Source organism: Oryctolagus cuniculus, chromosome 1 (assembly GCF_964237555.1).
Source record: "Oryctolagus cuniculus chromosome 1, mOryCun1.1, whole genome shotgun sequence".
Classification (NCBI taxonomy): domain Eukaryota; kingdom Metazoa; phylum Chordata; class Mammalia; order Lagomorpha; family Leporidae; genus Oryctolagus; species Oryctolagus cuniculus.
In genome coordinates, this window is record NC_091432.1 from 103,202,172 (window position 1) to 103,216,619 (window position 14,448).

The following is a 14,448-nucleotide window of genomic DNA, read 5'->3' on the forward strand; positions in this document are numbered from 1 at the left end:
TATGATGCCATTTCCATCGCAACTAACTGCTAAGAGACTTCCGAAGGATCACTGCCTGACACCAGACCAGGCTCCTTAGCTCTGCTCAGAAAAGCCCTTTAGGACCTGGCTCCTGCACCATCCTCCTGCTTCTCTTCAGCGTTCCTGTCTTCAGGCTTCCTGCTTACATTTCCCTGTCTCTGATAGGCTGTTCAGTGCATCGGAGCCTTTGCTTTTCTCCTTGATGACAACATCCCTTAACCTAGCTGCTTACTCATTTCCTTTCATCCTTCAAAATCAAACCCAGACATGACCTAAGTTAGAATGTGTTCAATCACATTCATGCAAGGCAGGAAATCACCCTCATCCCTCTCCTCCTCCTAGCCCCTACTTTTCTCGCTGCACTAAATTATGGCTAGAGTAGATCTAGGTTAGAATCCTGGCTATGTCACTCACTAGCTTTGTGACCTTGGATGAGTGCTACAGAGTATCTATTAGCTTCCCGATCTATAAACTAGAGCTAAAAACTTATAACAATGTATCTCATTAATTAATGGAGAAAGTTTACTGAGATAATGCACATAAATCCTTTAGCATTATAGAGTATGGAAAGCACACTCCTTGTCACTAAAAAGCATGAGATGCAGTCACACACATGCATATGTAAAGTATCTGAGTGAGTCTGGCAGGAAATAGGTATCAGGAAATGCTGGCAGTCCTTGCAACCTCAACCCTTATTTATATGACTGCACTAATTGCATAGTGAAAGCGTGTGTTGTCCAAGAATAGAAGCTATGTTTTACCCCTCCTTGTATTTCTGGAAACTACCACAACCCTGAAGCATGTTCAGTATACAATATAACTCTAGTCAATGAAGTGACACGTCTGTTCCCAATAAATCACCTTGCTTATTATTCCTTGATGAACAGCTGTGTTTTCCCATCCTGGTGATTGACTTACAAAATTCCTCCAACCTGTGAGCTCCTCCTCTCTGTACACTCTCAGCCTTCAGTACACAATTCAAATCCTCAGCACATTGATTTCCCTCTTTTCTGACTTCCAGTTTGTAGAGCATAAACCACACACCTTGAGACTCAGTACAGACAGTTGGATATCATGAGCTACTTTTTCCTGGGCATGTCCCCATCCAATACTTGTTGCTGCATAAGAACCCCTGCCCCAAATCTTAGTAGTTTAAAATAGTGATTTATTATTTCTTCTGGTTCTGTGTGTTGGCTCATCTCCTGGGAGCTCACTCATGCAGGTACACCTAGCTGAAGTCTTAGCAGGGCTGGAGGTTCAGAAGCAGGTCCCTCGTCTATCTGGGTAGCTGGTGTGGCTGGCTGACTCGATATGCCTTCACATTGTTGCTCATCCTCCAAAAGGCTAGACTGGCTTTCTGTTGAGAAGGCAGAAATGCAGTATTTCAAATATTTGAAGGTAAAAATGTGCATATCCCCTGGTGACCTAGACCCTGAAATCCACACATGACTTCCACCAGGTTTTACTGGTCAAAACGAATCCTGAGGCCGACCTAAATTCAAGGGGTAAAAATATAGATGCCACTTATTAATAGGAGATGCTGCAAAGAAATTGTGGCCATATTTAATTGATCACAAATGACTTCTCTCCCTAAAGAGATTAATCTATGGCCTTTGGTTGCATTTTCTCTTAGGTTGCAGTTTTTTTTTCTAATATCTACAAAATGCAGCACTGTTCCCTTTGCATCAGAGGTCTCCAATAAATTCTTGTTATCTGTGATTTGATTGAGAAAATATTGCATAGAACTTGCCTGCTGTGTTCACATCAGGTCAAAGAAGTATAAATTTGGTATTCAGGGAGTCTTGGGTCTAAATCCTAGTTTTGTGACTCACTAGACTGGTAATCTTGGCCATGTTACTTAATATCTCTGAAGCTCGGTTTCCTCTTAGGTAAAACTGGGATGAGAAAACCTGCTTTACACTAGGGTAGCATCATGTAAGGTACTGGACATGGTGTGCTTGCAACTGCAGCTCCTGTTCATTATGTAATATTTTTCTTGTTTATTATATATATAATTCAGAAAAATGACCCACAGATCAAAACCTGTTTCAAGCTTTCTATTTCAAAAATAATAAGATTTATTAGAACATGCTTGGAATAATTTAGTCAACATATTAACATTTTACATCCACCAATATGTCCCTGATTCTGCTACAATCTTTCACACTAAGTAAGGCAACTAATTCTCCATGCTCATGTTTTTCTGGGGAAAGAGTATTCCATCTAACAAAAGAACTCATTCAAAGTCTGTATTAACTTTCAGCACTGATTTTACATTCATTCCAAAGTTGGAAGAAAGTCATATGACCTCTGGTGAGTCTACATTCAGACATTAAAATGTGATGTGAGAGTGTTCAACATAATATTATCAGCTCTTACTGCCTCCTCACTATACATAAGATGACCATTAACTTAAAGATATTAAATGTCTAAAGTACTGTGACTTCCTTGAGGAGAGGTACTACTATTCACAGTGGGTGTAACTGTTATATAAGCCTTAAGTTTAAAGAAAAACATGTTGAACTATGTAATTCAAGTTAAAAAATGAAATTATACAGCAACATGAAAAATGTTATGCTAGCAAGAGATCTTAATCCTCACTATATTTTAATATATTCCTTCAACCAGGTTGGAACCTAAAAATATTATTACAGGGTCATAAAGACGGCTATGAATATACTCAAGGGAAACTCTTAATGTTATCACTTCACTATCTTGATGACCTATTAGTTCAAATTAACTTATTTTCATGGAGGGGCTTTTGAGACAGCTGTGAGGCTGCTGAGTTAGCTACAGGAAGTTGCACACTGGCAAATCTCATTCAAATATAAACCTCTAAATTTGGCTACCTGGCATTGCAGGATCCTGTTGTTTGCAGTATGCAAAATAAAAATTATATACCATCTTGCTTGGTCAAAAGTTAGGGCTCTTCAGTATTATCTCTAGGGAACTCATAGAATGAATAGCAGCTGGTGAATATAATGAACAAGCAAGAAAGGAATGCCAGTGTTCCCTCACGTGGGCATGACAACCAGGACATGTGCTGAAGACTCTTGCATTAGTCTGTTCCCTCCCAATCTAGGAATTATGTAGATGAGAGGGGGTAGTTATTCTGAACTCTGAAATCTGTCCAGTGAACTTCTCCCCAATCCCATGTAGACCTTTAGAATTTTTCTATGATCTGTGAGATGAACTGAAGAGGCACTTATCATAGATTTTTATATATATCCATATAAATATTTCCCAGCTCATGATATAGGGGATATAAATCAAGTATAACTATAAAATAATTAATTTGGTGGAAATATTTTATATCATGATCATGGTGGTACATCACAAAGGCTTGTCGAAATTCATCATATTGTATGCTTAAAATTTGTGAATTTTTTATGTATAAGCTATACCTCAATAAAGCAAATCATCCAAAAATAGAATATTGCTTGAAGGATTAAGGATAGATATATGTAGGTATCAGACAAGAAAGTATCCAATACCACTTGATCTCTATATGCTTTTATAAAACTATATAATATCTCTGGATTCTGTAAGTTTAATTTTACTAATTTTTTAACTATGATGCTTTCCTATTTTTATTTTTGAGTTATTAAAATGCCTAGAGGGCAATCTAATGTGGTGATTAAAAAAATTTCTGATTTCTGAAATCAGAAAATCCTTATTTGATACCACCACCCACCACCACCACTACCACAACCAGCCCCATCTTAAGAGGGGAACTTGGGTTATTCTCTCTGTGCCTCTGTTTTCTTGTCAGTAAAATAAGACTACTACTACTTTTAGAGTTGTTTTGGTAATTAAATAAGAAGGTACATTTAATGAGCACATTTGAACATAGCAATTCTAGACAGTGTGTTTGTGAAATTACTGTGAGTAATTGGTACTGAATTACCCCTATTACAGTTTAAGTCTCTACTGTGAAAGGTGGGAAATTATGGAAAAAACAAAACTATTTGTGCTATGTAAAAGCCAAGAAGATATCAACATCTACGTTCAATTCTCTTTCAGGCAGAATGAGGGGTCAGCAGGAGGAGCAGCAAAACCAGATCCTCCATAAAACAGATTTTAATGAGTGTTGAACTAGTAAAATGTAAGTGAAATCTCCAAGCTGGAGTTAGGGAGACAGAAATTGGCATGGGGGATTGGAGGAAAGTTTGAGCAGAAGTTAAGGCACTAACTGATGAGAAAGTAGCAAGGTAAAAAGGATGCTGCCCCGAGGACCAGGTGGAGATTGGTCCAGAAGCTACTGCCAACATTGGGAAGCTGAATCTGGGACTCTAGGATTGGTCTAGGGAACCTGAATTGGAGCTGGTTCCCAAGAAATATAAGGACAAACAAAAAATGATAAATTTAAATTTCCAGAATTTTCAGATATTAGAATTACAAATTACAAAATACAAAATATACAATAACCTAATAAGTAATGAGCACTCAACAAAAGACCTTCAAAAATTACCAAGCAGATAACAAAGAAAGCAAATGGAATCTATAAAAATGAAAAATATAAAATCATTGGTAAATACAATTCAATGTGTATTCACACATTAACCAGTAAACTACCTATAACAAAGAACTTCATATAAAGAAATCTGTACTAATCTATACCAAAATATAGAACAGAGAATCACAGATACAAAAACAAAATGTTAAAGATGTCAAGGATAAAAGTAAAAGTTCTAACATATATTTAAGCAAGTCTTTGAAGGAGAGAATGGGGGTAATAAAGAAAAGAAAATATTTGAAGAGAACATGGTTGACATTTTCCAGAATTTATGAAAAAGATGAGTCCCCAGACACACAAAGCATATCCTATATTAAGCAGGACAAATAAAAAAGAAATTTACTTCTAGATAAAATGAGATGAACTTGGATAACCTTAAAGACAAAGAAAGCATATTAAAGACAACAGAACAGAAAGAAATACTGTCACGAAGAATAACTATAAGATTTATAGCAGACTTCTCAATAGCAATCATGGGAGCCAAATGACAGTGGAATAGTGTTGATAAAGTTCTGAGAAATGAGTAACCAGAAAATTACTATTGTGAGCCTAGAAATATTACCTTTCAAGTACAAGATCAAAAGAAATTATATTTCCTGATAAATAAAAACTGAAGTATTTTTATCACCACTGCCACCTACACATTAGGGATTCTCCTGTAGAATTAGTTTAGAGGAGGGTATTAATCAGAAAGAAAGTCTGGAAGAAAAGGAAGCAAAAAAAAAATAAGTAAATCAAATACAGATTTACCCAACAAAATGACAATTATGATGTCTAATTTTTGGAGGTTTAACAAAAAGAAACAAATTGAAATATAAGGAAATAGCATATTCATGTAAATTAGGACAGGAAGGGTATGAGTTACTGTCCTAAGCTTTTGTATGTCACTCTAACATATTGTTTGTAGAGTTTGTTAAATATACATGGTGAAAACTGATGGATAGTCATAAAGAATGGAAATAGAGCACATCGTTACCACAGCAGGCAAAGGGTCAAATTATATAAGAGAAGGGAGCAAAATGCTACTTTCCATCAAATAATAAGTAAAATCAACTGGCTTGTAGTTGTGAAGTGTTTGTAGAGTCTTCTGATATTAAAATTGAGTTAGCAGTCCCTCAGTAATAATTCAACCTGGGAAGAAGGAGGAGTTATTAACAAGATGCTAGAGGTTGTTGATAGAGGGAGAGAAAGATAGAAAGCTTTTGAAAGTTGAAAGGCAGGGGCTGGCACTGTAGCACAGTGGGTAAAGCTGCCGCCTGCTGTGCCAGCATCCCATATGGGCACCAGTTCAAGTTCTGGCTGCTCCACTTCAGATCCAGCTCTCTGTTATGGCCTGGGAAAGCAGTAGAAGATGGCTCAAGTCCTTGGGTCCCTACACCCATCTGGGAGATCTGGAAGAAGCTCCAGGCTCCTGGCTCCAGAATGGCACAGCTCCGGCCATTGCAGCCATCTGGAGAGTGAACCAGTGAATGGAAGACCTCTCTCTCTCTGCCTCTCTCTCTCTCTTTCTCTCTCTCTCCTCTCTCCTCTCTCTGTGTAACTCTGACTTTTCTGTAAATAAATAAAAATAAATCTTTAAAAAAAAAAGAAAGATGAAAGGCAAAGGAGCTGTGTCAGCCACAGAAATATAGACTGGACTGACAGACAGATAACTGGCTGACTGATCCCAAGGGGATACTGAAGTGCTGGTCACCAAACTGGGCGTGTGCTCTGCGTTTCACAGAAGCCTTTATCCTGTTTCCAGGATGAAGTTTAAGAGGAGGCAGCCAGAGAAGGTGGGAGGAGAGAGAGAGGGCTTCTCCCCTGCAGCACCCAGGACAGCCACCACCACGCCACCTCCGACTTACCCTGGCAAGGAGGCTGAGGCAGAAGCCAGAAGGTACAGGTGTCAGCACAGACATTCAAGGAAAGACCCAGACAGAGCTGGAAATTAGAGGATAATTCAGGATAGCATGGACAAGGTGACATGGGAAATACACCCAAACACAAATGCATCCATGTTAATCATGCCTTCTTTCCTTCCCTACTAATCTAACCTCAGTACAGCCTGATCTGTACCTACTTCTAGCTACTGCATGCCCAGAGTTCCCTTCTACCATCTAACAGAGTTAACTTATTAACAGGAAAATATATAAATCAGAGCATGTTTAGAGGAATATACCATAGATGTGAAGGGATCTAAAAACGTATCTTCATAACAACAGCAAAAGAGAATACACTACTTACTCTATGCCAGGTGCTATTCTTAATGCTTCACATATATAAGCTCATATAATGTGCACATGCCCACAATTTCACAGCCAATAAGAGGCAGAGCTGTGATTCAAACACAAACATCCTGGTTCCTGAGTCTTCACACTTAAATACTATGCTGTTTCTGAGTGGATGGAGGATATTTTGCCTAAAGAAGATATTTTGCTTGGAATTCAATGTTAGTCCTATGATCCAAACATTTGTGTCCCTCAAAATTCATACGCCAAAGTCCTAAGCTGCAATGTAATGGTATATGGAGGTAGGCCACTGGGGATGATTAGGCTATGAGAACAGAACCCTCATGAATCTCCACAAGAAACCGGAGAGAAATGATCCTTCCCCATGAAGACACAGCAAGAAACCAACCTTCCACCAATCAGAAAAGAGGGCCCTCACCAAGAACCCAACATCCTGAACTGTTGGAAACCAGCATTTGCTGTTTAAGCCACCCAGTCCATGGAATGTGTTACAGCAGCCCAAAGTGACTATGTCAGTTGGGCAATGATTGCCTGTCTTCAAACATTCGAAGGTCCGCCAGGGAAGAAGGAATCAACTTATTCTACATGGACTAAAGAGATTAACACCAGGAAAGTGACTCTTTTCAGCCCATTTTGTAACAGTCAGGGATCCCCAAAGGAAAAATGGGCTTCTGCCAAGGGTATTCAGCTGTCACTAGAGATTAGATGCACCTGGTAATACATGGTGAGACCCTAACCACTGAGTAGGTGGCTGAATGACATTGCCTATAAAATCCTTTCCCACTCTTGAGAGTCTGCTGGACTGTGAGAATCCATGCTACAACTTCAAATTCAAGAGCCTGTGCTGTGGCGAAGTTAATCCTCCACCTGCAGTCCCGGCATCCAGTACTGGGTGCCAGTTCGAGTCCCAGCTGCTCCACTTCCAATCCAGCTCTCTGCTATGGCCTGGGAAAGCAGTAGAAGATGGCCCAAGTCCTTGGGTAGGCCCCTGCACCCGCATTGGAGACCTAGAAGAAGCTCTTGGCTCCTGGCTCCTGGCTCCTGGCTTCGGATTGGCCCAGCTCTGGCCATCATGGCCATTTGGGGAGTGAACCAGTAGATGGAAGACCTCTATCTCTCCCTCTCTCCCTCTCACTGTTTGTAACTCTGCCTATCAAATAAATAAATAAAACCTTTAAAAAAAAACTTGAAATTCAAAGAACCAGGTGCTGAGTGTTCTCAACGCCTGTAAGAGCGATTCTCCACTTACTCGCTCCAGGATATCTTGGAGCCAGGATTTGCATGTGTGTATTTTACGCCTCTGCACACCTGGATACCCTTCCTTCCAAGGTCAGCGTAGACAGCACCTCCTCCAGCATGTGCTCCCCCATCCCTAATGCCAGCACAGGCGCCCCAGCCAGGCCTCTTCCACACTCTCGTGAACCATCTTTTCCATCACCAATCTTCCCCCGTGCTGGTTTCCTGGCGCTGCACTAACCAATTCCCATGGACAAGGCAGCCTAAGGCAGCAGAAGTGGACTGCCCCCACAGTTCTGGAGGTCAGAAGTCTGCAATGTGGCTGTCAACAGGGCCGTGCCCTCCCTGGAGGCTCCAGGTGGGAAGCCCGCCTCACCTTGGCCTTGCTTCTGGCCGATGCCAGCGATCCTTGGTGTTCCTTGTCTTGAGGTTATACCGCCCAGATTTCTGCCTGTGTTTTTGCCTGGCCTTCTCTCCTCAGTGTCTTTAAGGGTCTATCTCCTCCTCTTACAAGGACAGCAGTTATAGGAGATTTGGGGCCCATCCTAATTCAACATGACCTCATCTCGATGTAGGTAATAATGTCCGCAAATATTCTATTTCCAAATAAGATAACATTCACTGTAATAGGGTCAAGACCTTGATACATTTTTTTTTTTTTTTTGGTGATGAATAACTCAACCTCCAACACCCCCCACCCTCTCACACTCACCAGACTGTGGGTCTTCAGTCCACATATCTGTATGGTGTCTAGTATGACCCACATTCTGCTTGGGGCCCAGAGGACAAGTCAGTTAAGTTCCCCATACTTGGTGGAGCTTCTGTTTTGTGGGTAAACAAACACTAAAACCTGGATCTTCAACGTAGAAGTCAGATGTCAACACCCACACACACACCCACACACACACACATACTTTAAGAAGTTTGTGGAGAACAGAATTTAAAAATAAGTTTCTTTTGGTGCAAAACAAATTTGAAATGTACACATGGTTTTTCAGCATACTCATTTCCACAAACTTTTTGAAATGCTCATGCATCTATCTGATGATGGAATCTTGACACACACTGGAGAACACAACGGGTCTGCCTCTAGCCAGTGCTTTTCGGCAGGTGGGCCAGAGCCTGCAAGTCTGGTTTCTCTCTGTCCCCTGTAAAACTTCATTCCATGTACTTGAGTTCTTACTCTAAACTGACCCCCACAACCCAACTCCCCAACTAATAGGTCAGAATATCAGAAAATAAAGCTTATAAAATGTAGTCCTGATTTCAAGTTCCAACTTGCAACTAAAGAAGGAAACACTTGCTTTCTGTTTGCCTTCCAGGGCGCCGTCAGCTCCTCTCAGTCTGCATTTGCCCAGATGCCAGGTGAGTCCTTCAGTCAACGAGCAGCGAATTCCCTTCTGAGCTTAAAATGAGTGTTTGGGTTTCCACTCTTTTATGACTCCCTTACAGCACTCCCAAAATGCTGCTTCTTCAAAATAGCTACTTTTAAAACACAACATCATTGAAAAAGACCCACCCACTCATTCCTGAATGTAGAACTCCTGATGGAATCCCTTCGGCTGGTTCACTCCCCAAATGCCTGCAACAGATGGGGCTGGTCCAGGTCTTAGCCAGGAGCTAGGAACTTAATTCTGGTCCCCCACATGGATGGCAGAGACCCAAGTACCTGAACCATCACCTGCTGCCTCCCAGGTGGCATCAGCAAGGAGCAGGAATTGGGCATGGAGCTGGAGTCAAGCCCAGGCACTCAGACATGGGATGCAGGTGTCCCAAGAGGCGATGTAGCCACTGTACCAAATGCCCACCCTAAGGGGAGCCTTTTGATCCCTTGCTAGCACAAGTATTTGGGACAAAAGCAACTTAGTTTTTAATTGTCTAATGTGCTGACACCATGATCTGAGAGAGGACACACCTACTTCAGGACAGAAAAGGAGCCCTGAGGGCAGGTGAGAGAACTACCATTTGTTTGGTGCTCTCTGTATCTCAGACACTGAGGTCAGCATTTTGTATCCATTTTAATATGTGTACCTCATTAAATGCCCCACCCCCAGGACTGGAGGCATTCTTTTTTTTTTTTTTTTTTTTTTTTTTTTTTTTTTTTTTGACAGAGTAGACAGTGAGAGAGAGAGAGAAACAGAGAGGAAGGTCTTCCTTTACCATTGGTTCACCCTTCAATGGCCGCTACGGCCTGTGCAGCGCGCTGATGCGAAGCCAGGAGCCAGGTGCTTCTCCTGGTCTCCCATGGGGTACAGGGCCCAAACACTTGGGCCATCGTCCACTGCACTCCCAGGCCACAGCAGAGAGCTGGACTGTAAGAGGGGCAGTCGGGACAGAATCTGGCACCCCGACCAGGACTAGAACCCAGCATTCTTAATAATAGTGTTGAGTACCCTCATACACACACACAACAAGCCCTACTGGATCTCAAACTCAGGAGTGCCAAGGGCCTTCTCCATAGCATCAGTGCCTTCAGAGCCAGATAAGGGGAAGGGATAAGAGCAACAGAGGAGCCCAAATATATGCATGCTCCTGGCCTGTGCTTCCCAGTCATAATTCAAGTCACTGTCCTGATGCTCTTCTACAGAAGGAGATTTCTCTGGCTTTTCTTTTTCCAGCTAGACTTAGTCTTCCTTTTTTAAAGGAGAAATTTGCACACTTAGGAGAGCAGAGGCTGTGGCGTTCTCTGCATAGTTGATTTTCTTTGGAAACTGGAAATGAAGACACGACAGCCTGCAAGCCTTGCCGACATATTCTTCACTCTGCTCTCAACCTCCCCATGCCCATGAATATAAATTCATGACGTGAAACAGATCCTAACTTATTGACATTAACTGTTTTCCCCAGGGAAGTGTGCTCATAAGGAAAATCCTAACTGCAGCTTCCAAAAACTGGGACAGATTGGAAATTTTAGGTTATAGAATTTAAGGTGGAAAATGGAGTGGGTTGGATTAAGCTAAAAGTTTCCATAGGAGATTGCAATTTCTTCTTGAGTTTTCCATGGAATTGTTAGACAATATTATACTCTTGGATCTTCATAAAAAATATGCAAGACATGAGCTCTGCTGCCTCAGGCCTTCCAGAGTTGTAACAGTCAAAGCATAATGGACATGATATTAAGTGCCACATCGTGTGGGCTGGCCAAGTTTTGTGCACTCAGAGGTGTGGATGAATCATGGCAGCAGAGTCTGATGAGTCTGTTTTCTCGCCCAGTGGAAGAGGGGGCAGGGCAAAGCTCAGAAGGGGCCCACCGAGGAGAAGGGAAGGGATGGAAGACAAGCCCTTGCATCTTGTCCCTGGCTCGGCTCTTTTGTGACCTCATTGGTCCACATCCACCACCAGCAGGCATAGCTAAGGCATCAATCAATCATACAGGTCTTGTACCCATGCCCTGCATAGGCGCTCGCTCGCTCTCTGTGTGTGTGTGTGTGTGTGTGTGTATGTCTCTAAATGACAATGTATTTCCTGCGGCTGCTAATTCGGCGATGATGCCCTTCTTCCATCATTTCACCAGCTTCGCCTTAAATAACACTCTTGTCACTTTCAGCTTTTCCCCAGTCTCCCCGGAGGGAAACCCGGTGCACCACCATGCACTGCTTAAGTTGCAACGCCCTGGGGAGCCGAGTGAGGGACCAGGGATGGCCACAAGAGGGCAGCAGATAACACGAGACGAGGCAAAGCCAGAAGCCTTTTTGCTGTCTGCAATTGGCTTTCTGTGTAGCTTTTCTCATCCCAAACCAAGCCCTTTATGGACGTCTGCCGGATGCAAGACAGCGTGAAAAAAGCGTCAGTGTGCAACGAGGCGGCAGAGCACTGCCTGCCTGGGATTCGAGGGTCGCGTGTACCCCCTTACCTGGAGATCCCGTGTCTCAGGTAGCAGGCCCAGGAGCAGCCTTGTGGCCATGGGGTCCTGTCTGTGGGGACAGCTCAGCAGCCGGGAAAATGATGGTACGACAGTCACCTAACTCGTCCTGTTAGGTAGGATGACCTCCAACACATGGCTTATTTGGGCCGGAAATGCGAAAACACAAGGACTGCTGGAGCTTTGCAAGGCACGTGTCAGTCTCCACGGTAGCGGCGGGGTCAGGCTCACCCAGGGCAGAGGCCCGGCTGCTGCGCCAGCGAGGCCTTGACCTTGCAGGGAGAAGGGCTCTGGGGCCCATGGGCTTTCCTTCTGCCCCCAGGCTCGCCGGCCATGTCGGGCTACTACGGCGTCAGGAGGTCCTTCCTGTCGGACTCCGACTTCCACAGCAGCAAACCGTTTCCAAACGACGGCTACACCCCGAGCGTGGCGAAGCCCTTCCCCTGCGAGGCCCCGCTCGAGCCCTGCTTCCCCGAGCCCTACGCGGACTACCGCTCCCCGGCGCTGGGCCCCGGCGCGGGCTCGCTGCTCGGCGCCGCGCCGCTGCCGCCGCTGCTGCCGCCGCCCTTCCCGGGAGACCCCGCTCACTTCGTGCTAGTGAGTTGCACGCGGCCGCGCCGGGGGGCGCACGGGAGGGCGGGCTTGAGGGTCCGGGCCCCGCCCCTGCTAGCTCGGGCAGCCCAGGTGAGCCACTTCGCAGCTCCACGGGAGCCTCGCTCAAGGATGAGTTTAACCAAAGCAGCAAGGGAGGCCCACGCCAGGATCTAGGTCCGTTTTGTTAATGCTCCACTGATGTTCCCCCAGCCGCAGCCGGTTAGTGCGGGTGGGCACGACCCCTCTAGCCCACAGGAAAGAGCACTCAACGTGCATCTGGCCACGGCTAGGCAGTCATCCCCCAAGGCAGGTACAGACCACCACAAAGGTGGAACTTAGTGCCAAAGGGGTTGGGGGTGGGAATTAAGGTGACTGGGTAGTCTGTGCCCGGAGTTTTTATGTGCTTTGGTTCATCGGATACTTGCAACGTCAGGATACTTTTATGAAAGCACCATGTTACAGATGAACAGAGTAAGGTGCCCGGTTGGGAAGTGGCATGGCCTCAAAGGAACCCAAATCTTGCCAGCTCCAAGCTGCCTCCGTGCTCGCCGCGGGCAGAGCCACCTCCTTGGCCCATTCAAAAGCTCATCCCGTAGTGCGAGGCCTACCCCTTCCGGAAGTGAGCCGGGCACTGACCCTGCCCCTGTGCATTCCAAATGTTATTCCTGGGTAAATGACAGCTCGGAGAGAAGGCAAGAGAGTGCCTTATTATGAGCAGTAAAATGGCGTAGAGATGCTCATTTTCCTGTTCTCACATTTCACTCATTTCCGAGAAGGAGAATCTCAACACACACACAGTGGAGTAGAAAGGAACTAAAAGTTACCCTGCTGGTGTCACACCCGAGGGTCAAACCGCCTGGGAACTGGGGCTTGGGTCAGCCGAGGGAGGGCACCCAGCTGCTCTGGAAGCCCCTCAGAGCATTGCCTAACGAAGCCCCCCTTGGCCTCTCCATCCGCTGCAGAGGGACTCGTGGGAGCAGACGGTGCCTGAGGGTCTCAGCCAGCCAGAGCCCCTGCCCGCCGACGCCCTGCAGGCCTTGCCACCCAGCGCCAGCTGCCTGTCCCAGATGGAGCCAGGAGGCGCCACCCAGCACAGGAGCTCCAGCTGGGCGTCCTCGCTGGCGGGGCCCCAGTCCTACTCGCTGCATGCGCTGGAGGAGCTGCATCACACAGCCGGGTACCCCACCCCGCCTCCCTACCCCTTTGCTCCTTTCATGACCATGGCAAACGATCTACCGCCCAAGGTGGCGCCACTCGCCCCCGACGAGGGGGCCGACCCCTCTCCTCTTCACGACCCTTCAGCTTGGACCAAAGACGACGGCAGCATGGCCTGGGGGTCGTATGAGTGCCGCAGAGCCTACTGACGGGGTGGTCCCAGGACTGCCCCGCTTCTCTGTCAGGTAGGCTCTGTGTTCCTCAGATGGCTGTCGGGTGTCAGCCCGTTCGGGAGGAGCCGTAATGCCACGCCTTGTGAGGGGACAGCAGCGTTGACTTGTAACGCTCCCCGCCAGAACCCCGCTGAAATTCCCCGCAGCGGCCATAAGTGAAGCACGGACTATGGTAGTGAGGGGTCTTGACAGGGAGGGCTCCTCCGAATCTTCCTCCCCGCATCAACTTCTGAAGCTTCTGTTGTCTCGGACTATCGATTTGGATGCTGATTTTTTTTTCTGAAATTTACATTAAAAAAGTGTATGCCGATCATAAAACATATGCATTTTCCTGGCTCGTCTTTCTTAGTGATGACCTACACATATTCTTTAGAAAAAGAGAATGGCTAGGGGGTAATATGAAGTGGGGCATACAAAACAAAGCTGTGTGGGGCACACCTCCCTCCTTCCAGTGACTTGGAAAGGTCACGTAGAAAATGCGACACCATGCAGAAATGTTGCACCGTCAATAAAATGGGATGAGGTCGGGAGACGATGGCTTCATAAAGACGGAATTTTGACTGTGCTCTAAGACGTAGGATGACCAAAAATTAGACCAAT

General features: G+C 45.2%; 1 protein-coding gene across 1 annotated transcript in view; it reads left to right on the forward strand.

The window, feature by feature from the left end:
- Positions 1-14,170, forward strand: part of POU2AF2 (POU class 2 homeobox associating factor 2) — a 29,008-nt gene extending 14,838 nt beyond the window's left edge. The window contains exons 2-4 of the mRNA XM_008261670.4: positions 9,327-9,369; positions 12,189-12,463; positions 13,423-14,170. Of these exons, the coding sequence (XP_008259892.3) occupies positions 9,363-9,369; positions 12,189-12,463; positions 13,423-13,824 (684 nt within the window). The 5' untranslated portion in view covers positions 9,327-9,362 and the 3' untranslated portion in view covers positions 13,825-14,170. The remainder of the gene's footprint in view (positions 1-9,326; positions 9,370-12,188; positions 12,464-13,422) is intronic.
- Positions 14,171-14,448: the final 278 nt, after the last annotated feature.